The sequence below is a fragment of the Oncorhynchus keta genome, chromosome 1, assembly GCF_023373465.1.
Source record: "Oncorhynchus keta strain PuntledgeMale-10-30-2019 chromosome 1, Oket_V2, whole genome shotgun sequence".
Lineage (NCBI taxonomy): Eukaryota > Metazoa > Chordata > Actinopteri > Salmoniformes > Salmonidae > Oncorhynchus > Oncorhynchus keta.
The window spans coordinates 30,354,267-30,370,031 of record NC_068421.1 but is presented as its reverse complement, the minus strand read 5'-3'; the positions used below and the strand labels follow the sequence as shown (position 1 = coordinate 30,370,031).

Sequence of the window (15,765 nt, the reverse complement as noted above, 5' to 3'; positions counted from 1 at the left end):
CAACTCGCACCCCTATGTAAAGCAAGGCAGAGAAAGGGCTGCTGGGTTTACATGGAGGCTACAGAGCACACTCCAGCGCAGAGGGGACATGTGGAGCTGGTATAAGGAGATTAGACACACACCACCACCATCTATGCATGCTATGATCACTTCAGACACAGCCGTTGCTAATCCACGCTCACTCAATTATCCCCACAGCTGACCAAAAGGGATGCACGTTTTCATTCTCTTTAAAACAAGATTTACGGTAAAATACTATTTTAGGTCAAAGTCCCTCTGCAATGCCCTGCAAGTGAATTCCAGCAAATTGTGTCCATCTACCGTTTCACTGATTAAAATGCGTTACCTCAAAGTCTGATGCAATTGGCATCACAAAATGTCTTCCAAGACAGTAAGACAGACAACATCTCATTATAAGATGGGGATAGCCTACATGCAGTACCAGAATGAGTCCTACTCATTCTAGAGAGGAAATGTCTAGAGTAGTCTTTATTTTTTTTAATTGCAGAATAATAGTGAAGACATCAACATTATGAAATACTATGTGATTCCATATGTGTTTTACAACAACAACAAAAAATTGTTAAACCAAAATATAAATAAATATAAAATATTTTATATTCTTCAAAGTAGCCACCCTTTGCCTTGACAACTTTGCACACTTTTTGCATTCTCTCAACCAGCATCACAAGGTACTCACCTGGAATGCATTTCAACTAACAGGTGTTCCTTGTTAAAAGTTCATATCTTTCCTTAATGCATTTGAGCCAATCAGTTGTGTTGTGACAAGTTAGGGCTTCTTCTGTATATCACCCCTATTTAGTGAAAGACCAAGTCCATTTTATGGAAAGAACAGCTCAAATAAGCAAAGAGGAATGACAGTCCATCATTACTTTAAAGACATGAAGGTCAGTCAATACAGAACATTTCAAGGACTTTAAAAAATATATTTTGGATTTGTTTAACTTTTTTGGTTACTACTTGATTCCATGTGTTATTTCATCGTTTTGATGTCTTTACATTACATTACATTTAAGTCATTTAGCAGACGCTCTTATCCAGAGCGACTTACAGTAGAAAATAGTAAATATAAAGAAAACCAAGGAATGAGTAGGTATGTCCAAACTATTGACTGGTACTGTACATACATTATATAGACTTGGTATTTTGTTGTAACAATGGCTGTACTGATAATATAATGGCTGGCCTTCTTGATTTCAGTGTGGATTGTGTGATGACCTACATTGGAGTGCCTCTCTAACCATGATGCTGTTAGTGAGGCCACAGTGGTCTGGGATGGCTGCATCTCTCCAACGAGAGCTCACTGAGGAATGTCCACCGCTAGCCACTATGACTGGACTGGCCATCAGCAGGCATGGGTTCAAATGGTATTTATTTGATTACAAATACTTTTAGCCACGCTTGATTGAGCTTGCCTGGTGCAGTAGAGTCAATGGGATAGTCACAAGATTGCTAACCCCCCCCATACGGCACTTCAGACAGGCTCAATTAAACTCTCAAAGTATTTGTAAGATTTCAAATACTATTTGAACTCGGGCCTTTGGTCATTAGTCTACCACTACTGGATGTTTTCCCAGCTGGACTACAGGGGAGAGCAGTACTAACAATTTAGTGAGGATCGTTGAGTTCACAAAAACCTACAACTTCTTACTGTGAAGTAGTAGGGTTCCTACCCAATGTTTTGGGTTGGGTATCAAAAGGTTGGGTCTTATATTTGTACTCGTTTAATTAAGACAATTTCTAAATGTGTTAAATCAGTTAAAATGGGTTAATTACACAGTCGTAGATTCCAATTTGAACTACTATAAAACAGGGACCGTTAAAAACTAAAAATGGAAGGAAGAAGGTGGCCAAATTAAAAGCTTGCTCAGTCTCAGAAAGTCATACAATTTAGTGAGGATCCTTGAGTTCACAAAAACCTACAACCTGTATTTGGAAAAGGGACTGAGAAAAAGCCACTGTTTCAGTCTACTTATATCATATAAAGGAATACATGACCGTCAGCTGACTCTGCTGGCTGCAGTAAAGTACATCCATGATCAACTCCAGTGTAGATTTGGCCTTGTGTTTAAGGTTATTGTCCTGCTAAAAGGTGAATTCATCTCCCAGTGTCTGGTGGAAAGCAGACTGAACCAAGTTTATCTAGGATTTTGCCTCTGCTTTGCCCCATTCCGTGTTTTATTTTTTAATCTTGAACAACTCCCCAGTCCTTAAAGATTACAAGCAAGCCATAACCTGATGCAGCAACCACTATGCTTGAAAATGGTACTCTGTAATGTTGTATCTGACCCAAACATAACACCTTGTATTCAGGACAAAAGTGAATTGCTTTGCCACTATTGTTTGCTGTACTACTTTAGTGCCAAGATGCATGTTTTGGAATATTTTTATTCTGTACAGGCCCCCCCCCCCACTCTCATTGAGAGTACCCACAATGTTGTTGATCCATCCGCAGTTCTATCACAGCCATTCAATTCTAACTGTTTAAAGTCACCATTGGCCTGATCCCTGAGGAGTTTCCTTCCTCTCTGGCAAATGATTAAGGAAGAATGCCTGCATCCTTGTAGTGACTGGGTGTATTCATACACCATCCAAAGTGTAATTAATAACTTCATTATACTCGGAGGGATATTCAAAAAAAAAAATTTTAAATCCATATTTACGAGACTTTGAAAACCCTCCCTGGTCTTTGTGGTTGAATCTGTATTTGAAATGCACTGCTCGACTGGGGGACCGTTAATTGTATGTGTGGGGTACAGAGATGAGGTAGTCATTCAAAAATGTTAAACACTATTGCACACAGAGTGCATCCATAGAACCTGTGAAGGTCATTTTTACTTCTGAACGTATTTAGGCTTGCCATAACAAAGGGATTGAATACCTATTGACGCAAGACATATTGAGCTTTTTATTTTTTATTCATTTGTAAACATTTTGAAATACATCCTTCCACTTTGACATTATGGGGTATTGTGTGAAGGCCAGTGACACACATCTCAATTTAATTCATTTTAAATTCAGACTAACAAAACAAAATGTGGAAAAAGTCAAGGGGTGTGAATACTTTCAGAGGGCACTGTATATCCCCCTGTCTCTCTGTTCCCGCTTTCTCTTAAGGCAACAGTCTCAGCTAACCAGATCAGTGGTGGCATCGTCAGGCACAGTACTAAAAGGAAAATTAGGCAATTGGGCACAAGTACACACAATCAGTGTGGAATTGTGAAACGTTCATTCACTCCGTGACTTGTGTTGTATGCTAAATAAATGTATGCAAAATAAACTCTATGCTCTCTACAGAAACAGTCAGGTCATCACTGGATAAAACCTAGTCAGGAGTAAAAACAATGCTCACCCTGATACAGAGAGTACCAGGGTAGACAGATGAGCCAGTTTCCCCAAAGGCTGACTGGAGAATAAAGGGCTTTATTCATCTAGAGGAAAGATATTCTCCAAAACGTCAGCCAGTGCAATGGTCAGGGGCGCAACTTTCACTGGGAACATGTCCCCACCACATTCTGAAATTTAATTTTTGCCCTTGGAATGTGATACATAACGATGCAACGGTGTGCTTTAGGACCATGCGGACGCAATATGCAGATTAGACAAGGAAATTATATATCCACCACCTCTTGTAAACTGCATAGTCGATCACTTGAAGGTATTGATGGCTTTTCACTTTTCTGCCTAAAAGGATAAAACTCAGCCCAACATGACAGCATAAGCCATAAATCTGATGTATGACCACTGTTTAAAGTAAATATGGAACGACTCAGGGAGCGGGTTTTCGTGGGTATTTCTGGTGTACCAGGAACTTCTCTCTCTGCAAGTGAAGGCATACATTTTTCGCATAAACTAGTAATTTACCTCCCCTCTCCTACTGGTCCATAAATAGTAGTGTGATGTGTTGTGAGTGTCACATAACTATTGCATAACTATACATTCCTCTGGGCACCACTTTAACAAACAATACGCGTGCTACCAGCAATCTGTACGCCAGCCTAGATAAATACGATTCCAACGAAACGCAGCAGGACGCAAAACCACCTGCGATGCAAACAAACCGACCAATTAGGAATTGTTTTCCGACATTCTGCTCAGAGTACACCTGCATAGGCCAGTTATTGGCACACTCACCTTCCAATATAGACTGGATTGACTACTCACCGTGGTTGAACATTGTTGTCCTAAACCGGTTGTTGGAAGACGAATTTTCCATTTCGCAATAACAGTAAGAAGGAATGCTATTCCAAACTCTGGAGTCCTCCGTTTGGGGTTTACGTGGGGTATTCCGTGTTTTTATTGCGCAGGGGCTTGCGACCCACCTACCCTATAATAAATTGTGCAGGAGGCTGCTCTGCATCTTCTTCCGCTGCTATTCCTTGGAGTGCTGCCTTTTCTAAAGTGCAACAACACTGAATGGCAGCTTCTGTGTGAAGCGATTTTAACAGCGCACGTCCAGTAGCTGCGCCAGATCGTGACGTCACACGGCACAGTTCTCACCACGGTCAGAATGAAAACAATCGCACATGGATGCGCAGGGTGCATAAAATAATGGTAATCTGTGCCTGAGAAATGTACCCTTCCCTCCGCAGGGAGGGAGATTGCATTGTCCAGTTAAAAGTAATTACATAATGGAGTGTAAATGTAGGTTAGGCTATACTAGCCTGAAGATTCGATTCACAGTAACTTCTTCCCGCTGCTCTGTCTTTTGCTACATAAGAAACGAACGTCTGTGAGTGTGTCATAGCGTTTGACCGGAGCAAGGGTAGCCAGGCAAAGGCTATTAGGCCTACATGAATGTCTTATTTTGGATAGTCTAGTTCAAACATTCAACCTCCATCTGCGTACCCCCTCTTGCACCAGGGTCAGCGCACTCACAAATGTAGTTTTTTGCCATCATTGTTGTCACAACCCGACTCATGGGAAGTGACGAAGAGTTCTTATAGGACCAGGGCAAAATAATAGTAATAATCAATCATTTTGTTCTTTATTTAACCCTCTTACATATAAAACCTTATTTGTTCATCGAAAAATGAGAATAACGCACCACAGGTTAATGAGAAGGGTGTGCTTGAAAGGACACACAACTCTGCAATGTTGGGTTGTATCGGAGAGTCTCAGTCTTAAACAATTTTCCACACACAGTCTGTGCCTGTATTTAGTTTTTGTGCTAGTGAGGGCCGAGAATCCACTCTCACATAGGTACATGGTTGCAAAGGGCATCAGTGTCTTAGCTCAATTTGCCAAGGCAGGATACTCTGAGCGCAGCCCAATCCAAGAAATCTGGCAGTGGCTTTTGATTAAATTCAATTTTCACAGAACCGCTTGTTGCAATTTTGAATAGGCTCTCTTGTTCAGATATCGATAAGTGGACTGGAGGCAGGGCATGAAAGGGATAAATTAATCCAGTTGTTTGTGTCGTCCGTTTCGGTAAAGTACCTGCGTATATCACATTTGACATTGTCCGTAAACTTGAGTTCATTTGCACACAAAAAAATCATACAATGAATGGAAAGACCTGTGTGTTGTTCTTGTTAATGCAGACAGAGATCTCCAACTAAATCATAGCCTCAATTTTGTTCAGCACATTGGATATAGTTGCGGAGAGTCCCTGTAATCCTAGATTCAGATCATTCTGGTGAGAAAAAACATCACCCAGATAGGTCAGTCTTGTGAGAAACTCGTCATCATGCAAACGGCCAGACAAGTGAAAATTATGGTCAGTAATGAAAACTTTAAGCTCGTCTCCCAATTCAAAAACATGTGTCAGTACTTTGCCCCTTGATAACCAGCGCACTTCTGTTTGTTGTAAAAGCGTTACATGGTCGATGCCCATATCATTGCATAATAATGCAGAAAATACACGAGAGTTCAGGGGCCTTGCTTTAACAAAGTTAACCATTTTCAGTGTAGTGTCCAAAATGTATTTCAAGCTGTCAGGCATTCCCTTGGCTGCAAGAGCCTCTCAGTGGATGCTGCAGTGTACCCAAGTGGCATCGGGAGCAACTGCTTGCACGCACGTTACCACTCCACTATGTCTCCCTGTCATGGCTTTTGCGCCATCTGTACAGATACCAACATATCTTGACCACCAAAGTCCATTTGATGTCAGAAAGCTGTCCAGTACTTTAAAAATATCCTCTCCTGTTGTCCAGTGGTTGGCAGAAGAGCTATGTTTAGCTACATACGGACCGTGCAATTCCCGCGAGAGAGTAACGGTTAATGTGATTGGATGTTAATTATTTGACTAGGCTACCTTTATTTAACATTGTGTTGTTATTGGGTAAATATTGGGCCATTCCTCCTGACAGAGATGGTGTAACTGAGTCAGGTTTGTAGGCCTCCTTGCTTGAGCACACACTTTTTCAGTTCTGCCCACACATTTGCTATAGGAAAGGAGGTCAAGGGCTTTGGTGAAGGCCACTCCAACACCTTGATTTTGTTGTCCTTATGCCATTTTGCCACAACTTTGGAAGTATGCTTGGGGTCATTGTCCATTTGGAATACCCATTTGCAACCAAGCTTTAACTTCCTGACTGATGTCTTGAGATGTTGCTTCAATATATCCACATAATTGTCCTACCTCATGTGCCATCTATTTTGTGAAGTGCACCAGTCCCTCCTGCAGCAAACCACCCCCACAACATGATGCTGCCACCCCCGTGCTTCACGGTTGGGATGGTGTTTTTCGGCTTGCAAGCCTCCCCATTTTTCCTCCAAACATAACAATGGTCATTATGGCCAAACAGTTCTATTTTTGTTTCATCAGACCAGAGGCCATTTATCCAAAAGTACAATCTTTTTTATGGCGGTTTAGGACTAGTGGCTTCTTATTTGCTGAGGGGCCTTTAAGGTTACGTCGATATAGGACTCGTTTTACTGTGGATATAGATACTTTTGTACCTGTTTCCTCCAGCATCCTCACAAGGTCCTTTGCTGTTGTTCTGGGATTGATTCCTGAGTGGTATGACGGCTGCGTGGTCCCATGGTGTTTATACTTGCGTACTGTTGTTTGTACAGATGAACGTGGCACCTTCAGCTGTTTAGAAATTGCTCCCAAGGATGAACCCGGCTTGTGGCGGTCTACAATTACATTTTTGAGGTCTTGGCTGATTTCTTTTTATTTTCCCCATAAAGTCAAGCAAAGAGGCACTGAGTTTGAAGGTTGGCCTTGAAATACATCCACAGGTACACCTCCACTTGACTCAAAGGATGTCAATTAGCCTATCAGAAGCTTCTAAAGCCATGACATTATTTTATGGAATTTTCCAAGTTGTTTAAAGGCACAGTAAACTGTGTATGTAAACTTGACTCACTGGAATTGTCTGTAAACAAATGTCTGTAAACAATTGTTGGAAAAATGACTTGTGTCTTGCACAAAGTCGATGTCCTAACCGACTTGCCAAAACTATATATTTATATATATATAACTCAGCAAAAAAAGAAACGTCCCTTTTTCAGCACCCTGTCTTTCAAAGATAATTTGTAAAAATCCAAATAACTTCACAGATCTTCATTGTAAAGTTTAAACACTGTTTCCCATGCTTGTTCAATGAACCTTAAACAATTAATGAACATGCACCTGTGGAAAGGTCGTTAAGACACAGCTTACAAACGGTAGGCAATTAAGGTCACAGTTATGAAAACTTAAGACACTAAAGAGGCTTTTCTAATGACTCTGAAGAACACAAAAAGAAAGATGCCCAGGGTCCCTGCTCATCTGTGTGAACGTGCCTTAGGCATGCTGCAAGGAGGCATGAGGACTGCAGATGTGGCCAGGGCGATAAATTGCCATGTCCGTACTGTGAGACGCCTAAGACAGAACTACAGGGAGACGGGACGGACAGCTGATCGTCCTTGCAGTGGCAGACCACGTGTAACAACACCTGCACAGGATCGGTACATCCAAACATCACACCTGTGGGACAGGTACAGGATGGCAACAACAACTGCCCGATTTACACCAGGAACGCACAATCCCTCCATCAGTGCTCAAACTGTCCGCAATAGGCTGAGAGAGGCTGGACTGAGGGCTTGTAGGCCTGTTGTAAGGCAGGTCCTCACCAGACATCACCGGCAACAACGTCGCCTATGGGCACAAACCCACCATCGCTGGACCAGACAGGACTGGCAAAAGTGCTCTTCATTGACAAGCCTCGGGTTTGTCTCACCAGGGGTGATGGTCGGATTCACATTTATCGTCGAAGAAATGAGCATTACACTGAGGCCTGTACTCTGGAGCGGGATCGATTTGGAGGTGGAGGGTCCATCATGGGCTGGGGCAGTGTGTCACAGCATCATCGGACTGAGCTTGTTGTCATTACAGGCAATCTCAACACTGTGTGTTACAGGGAACACATCCTCCTCCCTCATGTGGTACCCTTCCTGCAGGCTCATCCTGACATGACCCTCCAGCATGACAATAACACCAGCCATACTGCTCTTTCTGTGCCTGATTTCCTGCAAGACAGGAATGTCAATGTTCTGCCATGGCCAGCGAAGAGCCCGGATCTCAATCCCATCAAGCATGTCTGGGACATGTTAGATCAGAGGGTGAGGGCTAGGGCCATTCCCCCCAGAAATGTCCAGGAACTTGCAGGTATCTTGGTGGAAGAGTGGGGTAACATCTCACAGCAAGAACTGGCAAATTTGGTGCAGTCATGAGGAGAAGAGATGTGCTGCAGTACTTAATGCAGCTGGTGGCCACACCAGATACTGACTGTTGCTTTTGATTTTGACCTCCCCCCTTTATTCAGGGACAAATTTTTCAATTTCTGCTAGTCACTTGTCTGTGGAACTTGTTCAGTTTGTCTCAGTTGTTGAATCTTATGTTCATACAAATATTTTATTTATTTGCTGAAAATAAATGCAGTTGACAGTAAGGATGTTTCTTTTTTTGCTGAGTTTATATTATGTCAATCACATTTTTATTTGCCATACCCCTGACGGCATTGCACGTATGTACCCCCAGTTTCGGAATACCTGGTCAAGTTGTGTTGACATTTTATAATGACTGCTTCTTTATAATTTTGTACTTATTTAACCTTTATTTAACTAGGCACGTCAGTTAAGGACAAATTCTGATTTACAACGATGGCCTACCCCAGCCAAACCCTAACCCGGACAACACTGGGTGCCGCCCTATGGGACTCCCAATCACGGCCGGTTGTGATACAGTCTGGAATCAAACCAGGGTCTGTAGTGACACCTCTAGCACTGCGATGTAGTGCCTTAGACCAGTGTGCCATTCGAGAGCCCCATTTTCTATAATGAATATTAAATCACTTAATTTATCCGTACTTGATTAGTTATCCCATTAATAAATCAATCTTATTCAGCTACAGTAATCAGGTCTTGAATCTAATCAAGACCCGATTACTGTAGCTGAATAAGATCTGTTAGAGCAGGACTGGAACAAAAGCCAGCACAAACAGTGGCTTTCCAGGAAGAGGCTTGGCCACCTCTATGTAGAAATGTATGTAGAAAAATATAACTTGTTGGTTGAAGAGAAAACAATGTTTTTTCAGCTATTCAGGTAATTTGAAATGAGTTCATTCTTGAGAGCAAAAGCTAAATTCATTCATCACAATGCTGAAGTCAGTAGCCTACTTAACTTAAAGGATTTCACTGAGGAGGTGACGACTGCTTTAGTTGCAGCATCGTCACAGGCCGGCTCATAGCCTGTGGCAAAAATGAGGGAACACGAACAACAGGTATAGGCCAATCAAAAAGGTTCTTTATTATAAACCAAACGATTAACTTTAAACAAAGAAAAAGGAATGAGGTGTGAAAGTATCATAATGTAAGGTGTATGTAAAGTGCAGGGATGCGTGAATCTGTGAATGACTCAGTGAAAACTATGCAAAACTACAAAGGAACAAACAAAACAGGATCATACCTGGAGGAGCAGAGAGAGATTAGTGAAGCAGCAGTTTAAATACCCTGAGCCCAGGTGACTCCAATCACTAACGACCCTCCTCTGCCTGCAGGAGGAACCGCCCCCTGCACTGCAGAGGAGGAGCCGTGACATCATAATCATCTGGGGTTGATCAAATCAAATTTGTTATTGCGGGTGTAGCGAAATGCTTGTGTTTCTAGCTCCAACAGTGCAGTAATATCTGACAAATATTATCTAACAACAGACACAATCTAAAGTAAAGGAATTAAGAATATAAAAAAATATTTGGATGAGCAATGTCAAAGCGGTATAGACTAAGATACAGTAGAATAAGACAGAATACAGGAGGGTTGAAAGGTGGGTCCTCCAGAGCTGCCTGTCCTCCATTGCAGACACAATCTCCTCCTACTCCAGTAGTACTCTTTTGTATAGTAGTCATATCAAATGTAAAGGATATAAATAACCATACAATAAATGACACACAGGGCTCTAATTTCATTAAAAGAGCAACACATTTATTCCAGCTGTGATGAAATAGTGGTCTCCTAGGGTTCTCAATGTTCACGTTCAGGATTAAAGTGCAGAATAGTTCACAGCTTGTGTACATTAAAAATATATATATAAAGTAAATCAAATGAACCACAATCCCTAAGATATCAAAAATGACGATGGAGAAGTATGGAAAATATAAATATGATACAGAACAAGCGGAACGTCTCATCAAAATATCAGCAACGATGTTAAATCCATTCATTATCATCAGGCTTGCACTTGAATTTTATACAAACAAATCTGTTCAAATAAACGTGTTGAGTTTAGTTGTCGGCAAGGCTAGCTTTAAACAAAGGCACAGCATATTGTTCAGCAGTAAGGATTCTTTGCAAAGAAGTGGTGCGGAAAACATTCTCATCCATACAAACACATACTTGACAATAATGTGGCTTTGACAGACATGATGATACATACGCACAAACATGGCAAAGGCCTATACATACTTAAATGAAATTCCCATTATGCCCATTGATTAACACATTAGCAGAAGATGTACGTACATAAGAAAGATATATTTTTCGGTACTTATTTTATACTTTGACAGGTAGGTAGAGGACTTCATGCTCATTGGAGGCTTATTGTACTACTGCGATTGTAGAGATTGAATAGGCCAGTAAGTATAACCTTTTCACATTACTGAGCCATGACAAGCCAAATGGATTTGGTCTCGTTTCGCTTCCACCCTAGTTTCTGGAATCGTTCTGGAAAGGAAAATATCTAGCCAGCGCTATACGGTTCAGCACAATAGTGTGAAAAGGGCTTTCTTTTGATGACAGACTAACAATGCTTTAAACCTCTCTGGACATCACAGTAAGGTGGAGCAGTCAAGAAGACACAGAATTTCATTCACAAAGGATCGGTCTATAGGCAGCAGACAGACCATGGTTATTTCATCCTCTCTGTAGCAAACTAGAATCATTTTGAAGAACAAGGCTGAATAGTTTGGACATTTAAAAGGTAGGCCTGCGAGGCATCTCTTTCGTACCCCTCAAAGTTGCATGTTCCATGTTTTCAAAGTTGAGCATATGTCTGAAATGTGAACCAGTTTAGACACAGACATGCTATGACATTAGAGTTATCGAATAATCAATACCTGCAGTCATCAGAATGGCCACCTAACTCTGGTTTGCTACGAAGAAGGAAGAATTTCCCAGGACATGTTTACAACTGAATTGAAAGGCGCCATCAGTGACTTGCATTCATATTATCAGCCAACGTCATTTTATTTCTTTATCACAAGTAATCCAACATTGAAAGTGCAAATCAAAGTACTTAAATCTATACAAAAAGATTTCAGTCGTTATATATCAAAAGAGATGCTGTGTTTTTTCTTTATTTAATCTTGTCCGTCTCCTTTGTGCACTCTTTCCTTACTCTTTCTTTCCTTTCAATAACCATTTCTGTTCTAAAGTGAAAATAATAGCTTGGTTTTACAGCAGAAGTGACCGCAGTAGCAAGTACACCATGCAGCTCATCTTCTAGTGCAAAGAGGAATAGAAAAAAGGTTTGATGGAAAAAGAACACGAGTGAGAGAATGAGTGACAATGTGTTCAAGAGAGAAATTGACATACAGTAAAATAGATTATTCTCAAGAATGTAGTATGCAATGTACAACGACAGACAGACATATAATATAGATAGTATTTACAGCCAGCAGTTTGTGTGTAAACAGAGGGCCTCCCATAGGGAGCTCCATGTAGAGGAGACTAGGGTTGTGACTAGGTTTTTCTCCAGGACAGAGAGGATTGTGGTCAGACAGGCACTATGACATGTCTGTCTGTCTGTCTGTCTGTCTGTCTGTCTGTCTGTCTGTCTGTCTGGTCTGTCTGTCTCCAACACTTCCCACAACATCTGTCCTGCTACGGTTGACTGAAGAGCTCTATAATAACAACTAACAAATCATCCTCAATTTCTTTTGAGAGGAATAAAGGAAAGGGTAAATGTGGTTTGGTATATAATGCCAAACTAAATAACCGTATTTTTATGTGACTGAGTTGATTCTCTTGTTATGATTACATTCAATTGAGGCGATACCTACGGAGTAGTTATAGCTGAGGTCATGGTCAGGGCACTCTCTGGAGTCTAGACCAGATCAAAGGCTGCTGTAGACAAAATCGTTTGATATGCAGAGACGACGATGAGAGTAAATGGGACACATCATGTGAGAGTGCTTACACTTACAGTGAGGGTAGTTAGGGGTGAGCTGGGACCCTAAGATGCTCTCTTACGTCGTATTAACTTCCTAAAAGACCCTTATCTCTGTCTGTCACCATGGGATCCCGAGACAGGAAGTCATCATCACCAAGGAATCTGCTCCATATCAGCTACTACTGACTAACTTTGTTTTTCTTCTTCTCCTTCATTCCAACAGGTAGCCCAATAAAAATATAACAATGTAGCATACATTATAAGTATACAAAATATGTCTGTACATTTACAATATTTAAAACATTTACAATATTATAATATCACTGGCTACATACAGTACCAATCAAAAGTTTGGACACACCTACTCATTCAAGGGTTTTTCTTTATTATTTTTTTACTATTTTCTACATTGTAGAATAATAGTGATGACATCAAAACTATGAAATAACACATATGGAATCATGTGATAACCAAAATATATTTTATATTCCTCAAAGTAGCCTTTGCCTTGATTACAGCTTTGCACACTCTTGGTATTTTCTCAACCAGCTTCACCTGGAATGCTTTTCCAACAGTCTAGAAGGAGTTCCCACATGCTGAGCACTTGTTGGCTACCTCTCCTTCACTCTGCAGTCCAACTTATCCCAAACCATCTCAATTGGGTTGAGGTCGGGTGATTGTGGAGGCCGGGTGATTGTGGAGGCCAGGTCATTTGATGCAGCACTCCATCACTCTCCTTCTTGGTCAAATAGCCCTTACACAGCCTGGAGGTGTGTTGGGTCATTGTCATAATGAAAAACAAATGATAGTCCCACTAAGCGCAAACCAGATGGGATCGCTGCAGAATGCTGTGGTAGCCATGCTGGTTAAGTGTGCCTGGAATTCTAAATAAAATCACTGACAGTGTCACCAGCAAAGTACCCCCACACCATCACACCTCCTCCTCCATGCTTCACGGTGGGAACCACACATGCGGAGATCACCCGTTCATCTACTCTGCGTCTCACAAAGACATGGCGGTTGGAACCAAAAATCTCAAATTTGGACTCATCAGACCAAAGGACAGATTTCCACTGTTCTAATGTCCATTGCTTGTGTTTCTTGGCCCAAGCAAGTCCCTTCTTCTTATTGGTGTCCTTTAGTAGTTGTTTCTGTGCAGCAATTTGACCAGAAAGGCCTGATTCACAGTCTCTTCTTAAAATGTTCCGTATTGACTGACCTTCATGTCTTAAAGTAATGATGGAATGTTGTTTCTCTTTGCTTATTTGAGCTGTTCTTGCCATAATATGGACTTGGTCTTTTACCAAATAGGGATATCTTCGTTATACCACCCCTACTTGTCACAACACAACTGATTGGCTCAAACGCATTAAGAAAGAAAGAAAGACACACCTGTTAATTGAAATGCATTCCTGGTGACTACCTCATGAAGCTGGTTGAGAGAATGCCAAGAGTGTGCAAAGCTGTCGTCAAGGCAAAGGGTGGCTACTTTGAAGAACCTCAAATATAAAATATATTTTGATTTGTTTAACACTTTTTTTGGTTACTACATGATTCCATATGTGTAATTCCATAGTTTTGATGTCTTCACTAGTATTCTACAATTTAGAAAATAGTAAAACCATTAAGAAAAACCCTGGAATGAGTAGGTGTGTCCAAACGTTTGTTTGAATACACAAGATTTCACCTCGACGTGAATGAAATAAGGAGAAAGAGAGTAATAAACTCAAATGAAATAGAAAAATGTACAAAAGGTATGAAAGAAGTCTACCTCAAAGTGAAGTCAGTGCTGCACAGTGAGAGAAGGAACACAGTCATTCATGGACCATGTATTCTACACTACCAGGAATATCACTTTAAGAATACGTCCCAAATGGCACCCTATCATGCACTACTTTGGTAATACCCTTTGGGACCTGGTCTTAAGCAGTGCACTATAAAGGGAATAGGATGCCATTTGGGACACACATGTCATCAGTAGAGGGGGAGAGGAGGAGACAACAGACAAGGCTTACTGGACACAGACTGGGCTATTTACAGTCATGCAATGTTTAAAAAGCTTTTTGTTTATGCTCAAAGCTTTTGCGCGATTATATTCTACATCTGGACTGTGTGTGTGCATCTCAACTTATGTGTTTTGTTTTATCCACATAAAAGGCCCCTTTCTTTAGCATTTCAAAAAGCGGTTTTGATATCGTAAAATCAAACCAAAGTCACACAGAGGAACACTTTTCAAACACGTTGTTGCACAAATACTCTGGAGGAAGGAGCCTTACCAATGAGGCTGAAGCATCCTTTCTGCTTTTCTGTTTTAGAGACGTCTGAATATGCTTTAACACCATAAGATAAAGATTACATGAGTGTTAAGATGGATGATTTCACAGCTGGGATTGACTGATACTGCTAGCTAGCAGTTACCAGCCTGACATTCAGCTAAGGTACAGCAATCATCAGACTGAAGCTATGATAGTGGTAATGTTAGTCTGAGTGAGTCTCTCTTGGTTGGAGTTGAATGGGTGAGTGCCTTTAGGCAAGACTGGCTTTTCCCATCCTCGTTTCCCCTGAGTCTATACAGCCCACTGTCAGCCCACTGTGACTGCTGTGGCATGAGGAGGTACGTACAAAGCTCCTGCCCCACCCCTCCCTGGACAGTGCAATGCAACTACTCCATTGCCACCACCATAACCCCCTCTCTCTGACCACTCTCATGGGCTGAGACGAGCAGCATTCCGCTCTGTTCCGGATCCCTTCTACTCCGGAGTCTCGGGGTGCGGGGGTAGGCCGTTTTCAGACCGCATGGCTGTGCAAGCCATGGTGGGGGCAGTGTGGTTTCCCCAGAATGCTTTGTGTAGCGCGTCGAGCTCGGACACCACCGGCAGGCGGATCTCGAGGTGCATCTTCAGGTTCTCCAGCCACTCCTCCAGCTTGGTGAAGGCGGGGCTACAGACAGAAGAGCCAGTCTTAGGTTAGTGATGTCAACCTAGATAACATTTTATTTAACTAGGCAAGTCAGTTAAGAAGTCAGTTAAGAACAAATTCTTATTTACAATGACGGCCTAGCCCGGCCAAACCCCAAACCGGACGACGCTGGGCCAATTGTGAGCCGCCCTATGGGACTCCCAATCACAGCCAGTTGTGATACAGCC

The 15,765-nt window shown here is 41.7% G+C and overlaps 2 protein-coding genes across 6 annotated transcripts in view; both read right to left on the bottom strand.

Moving 5' to 3' along the window:
* LOC118371141 (septin-4) overlaps positions 1-4,473 on the bottom strand; it is an 85,130-nt gene extending 80,657 nt beyond the window's left edge. The window contains exon 1 of the mRNA XM_052521285.1: positions 4,186-4,473. The gene's annotated coding sequence lies outside the window, so the exon portion shown is untranslated. The remainder of the gene's footprint in view (positions 1-4,185) is intronic.
* Positions 4,474-10,412: 5,939 nt separating this feature from the next.
* The window catches only part of LOC118370706 (LIM domain kinase 1), a 72,594-nt gene continuing 67,241 nt past the window's right edge, over positions 10,413-15,765 (bottom strand). For all 5 annotated transcript variants that reach the window (XM_035755823.2, XM_035755902.2, XM_035756068.2 and 2 more), the window contains one exon: positions 10,413-15,559. In XM_035755823.2, the coding sequence (XP_035611716.1) occupies positions 15,370-15,559 (190 nt within the window). In that variant the 3' untranslated portion in view covers positions 10,413-15,369. The remainder of the gene's footprint in view (positions 15,560-15,765) is intronic.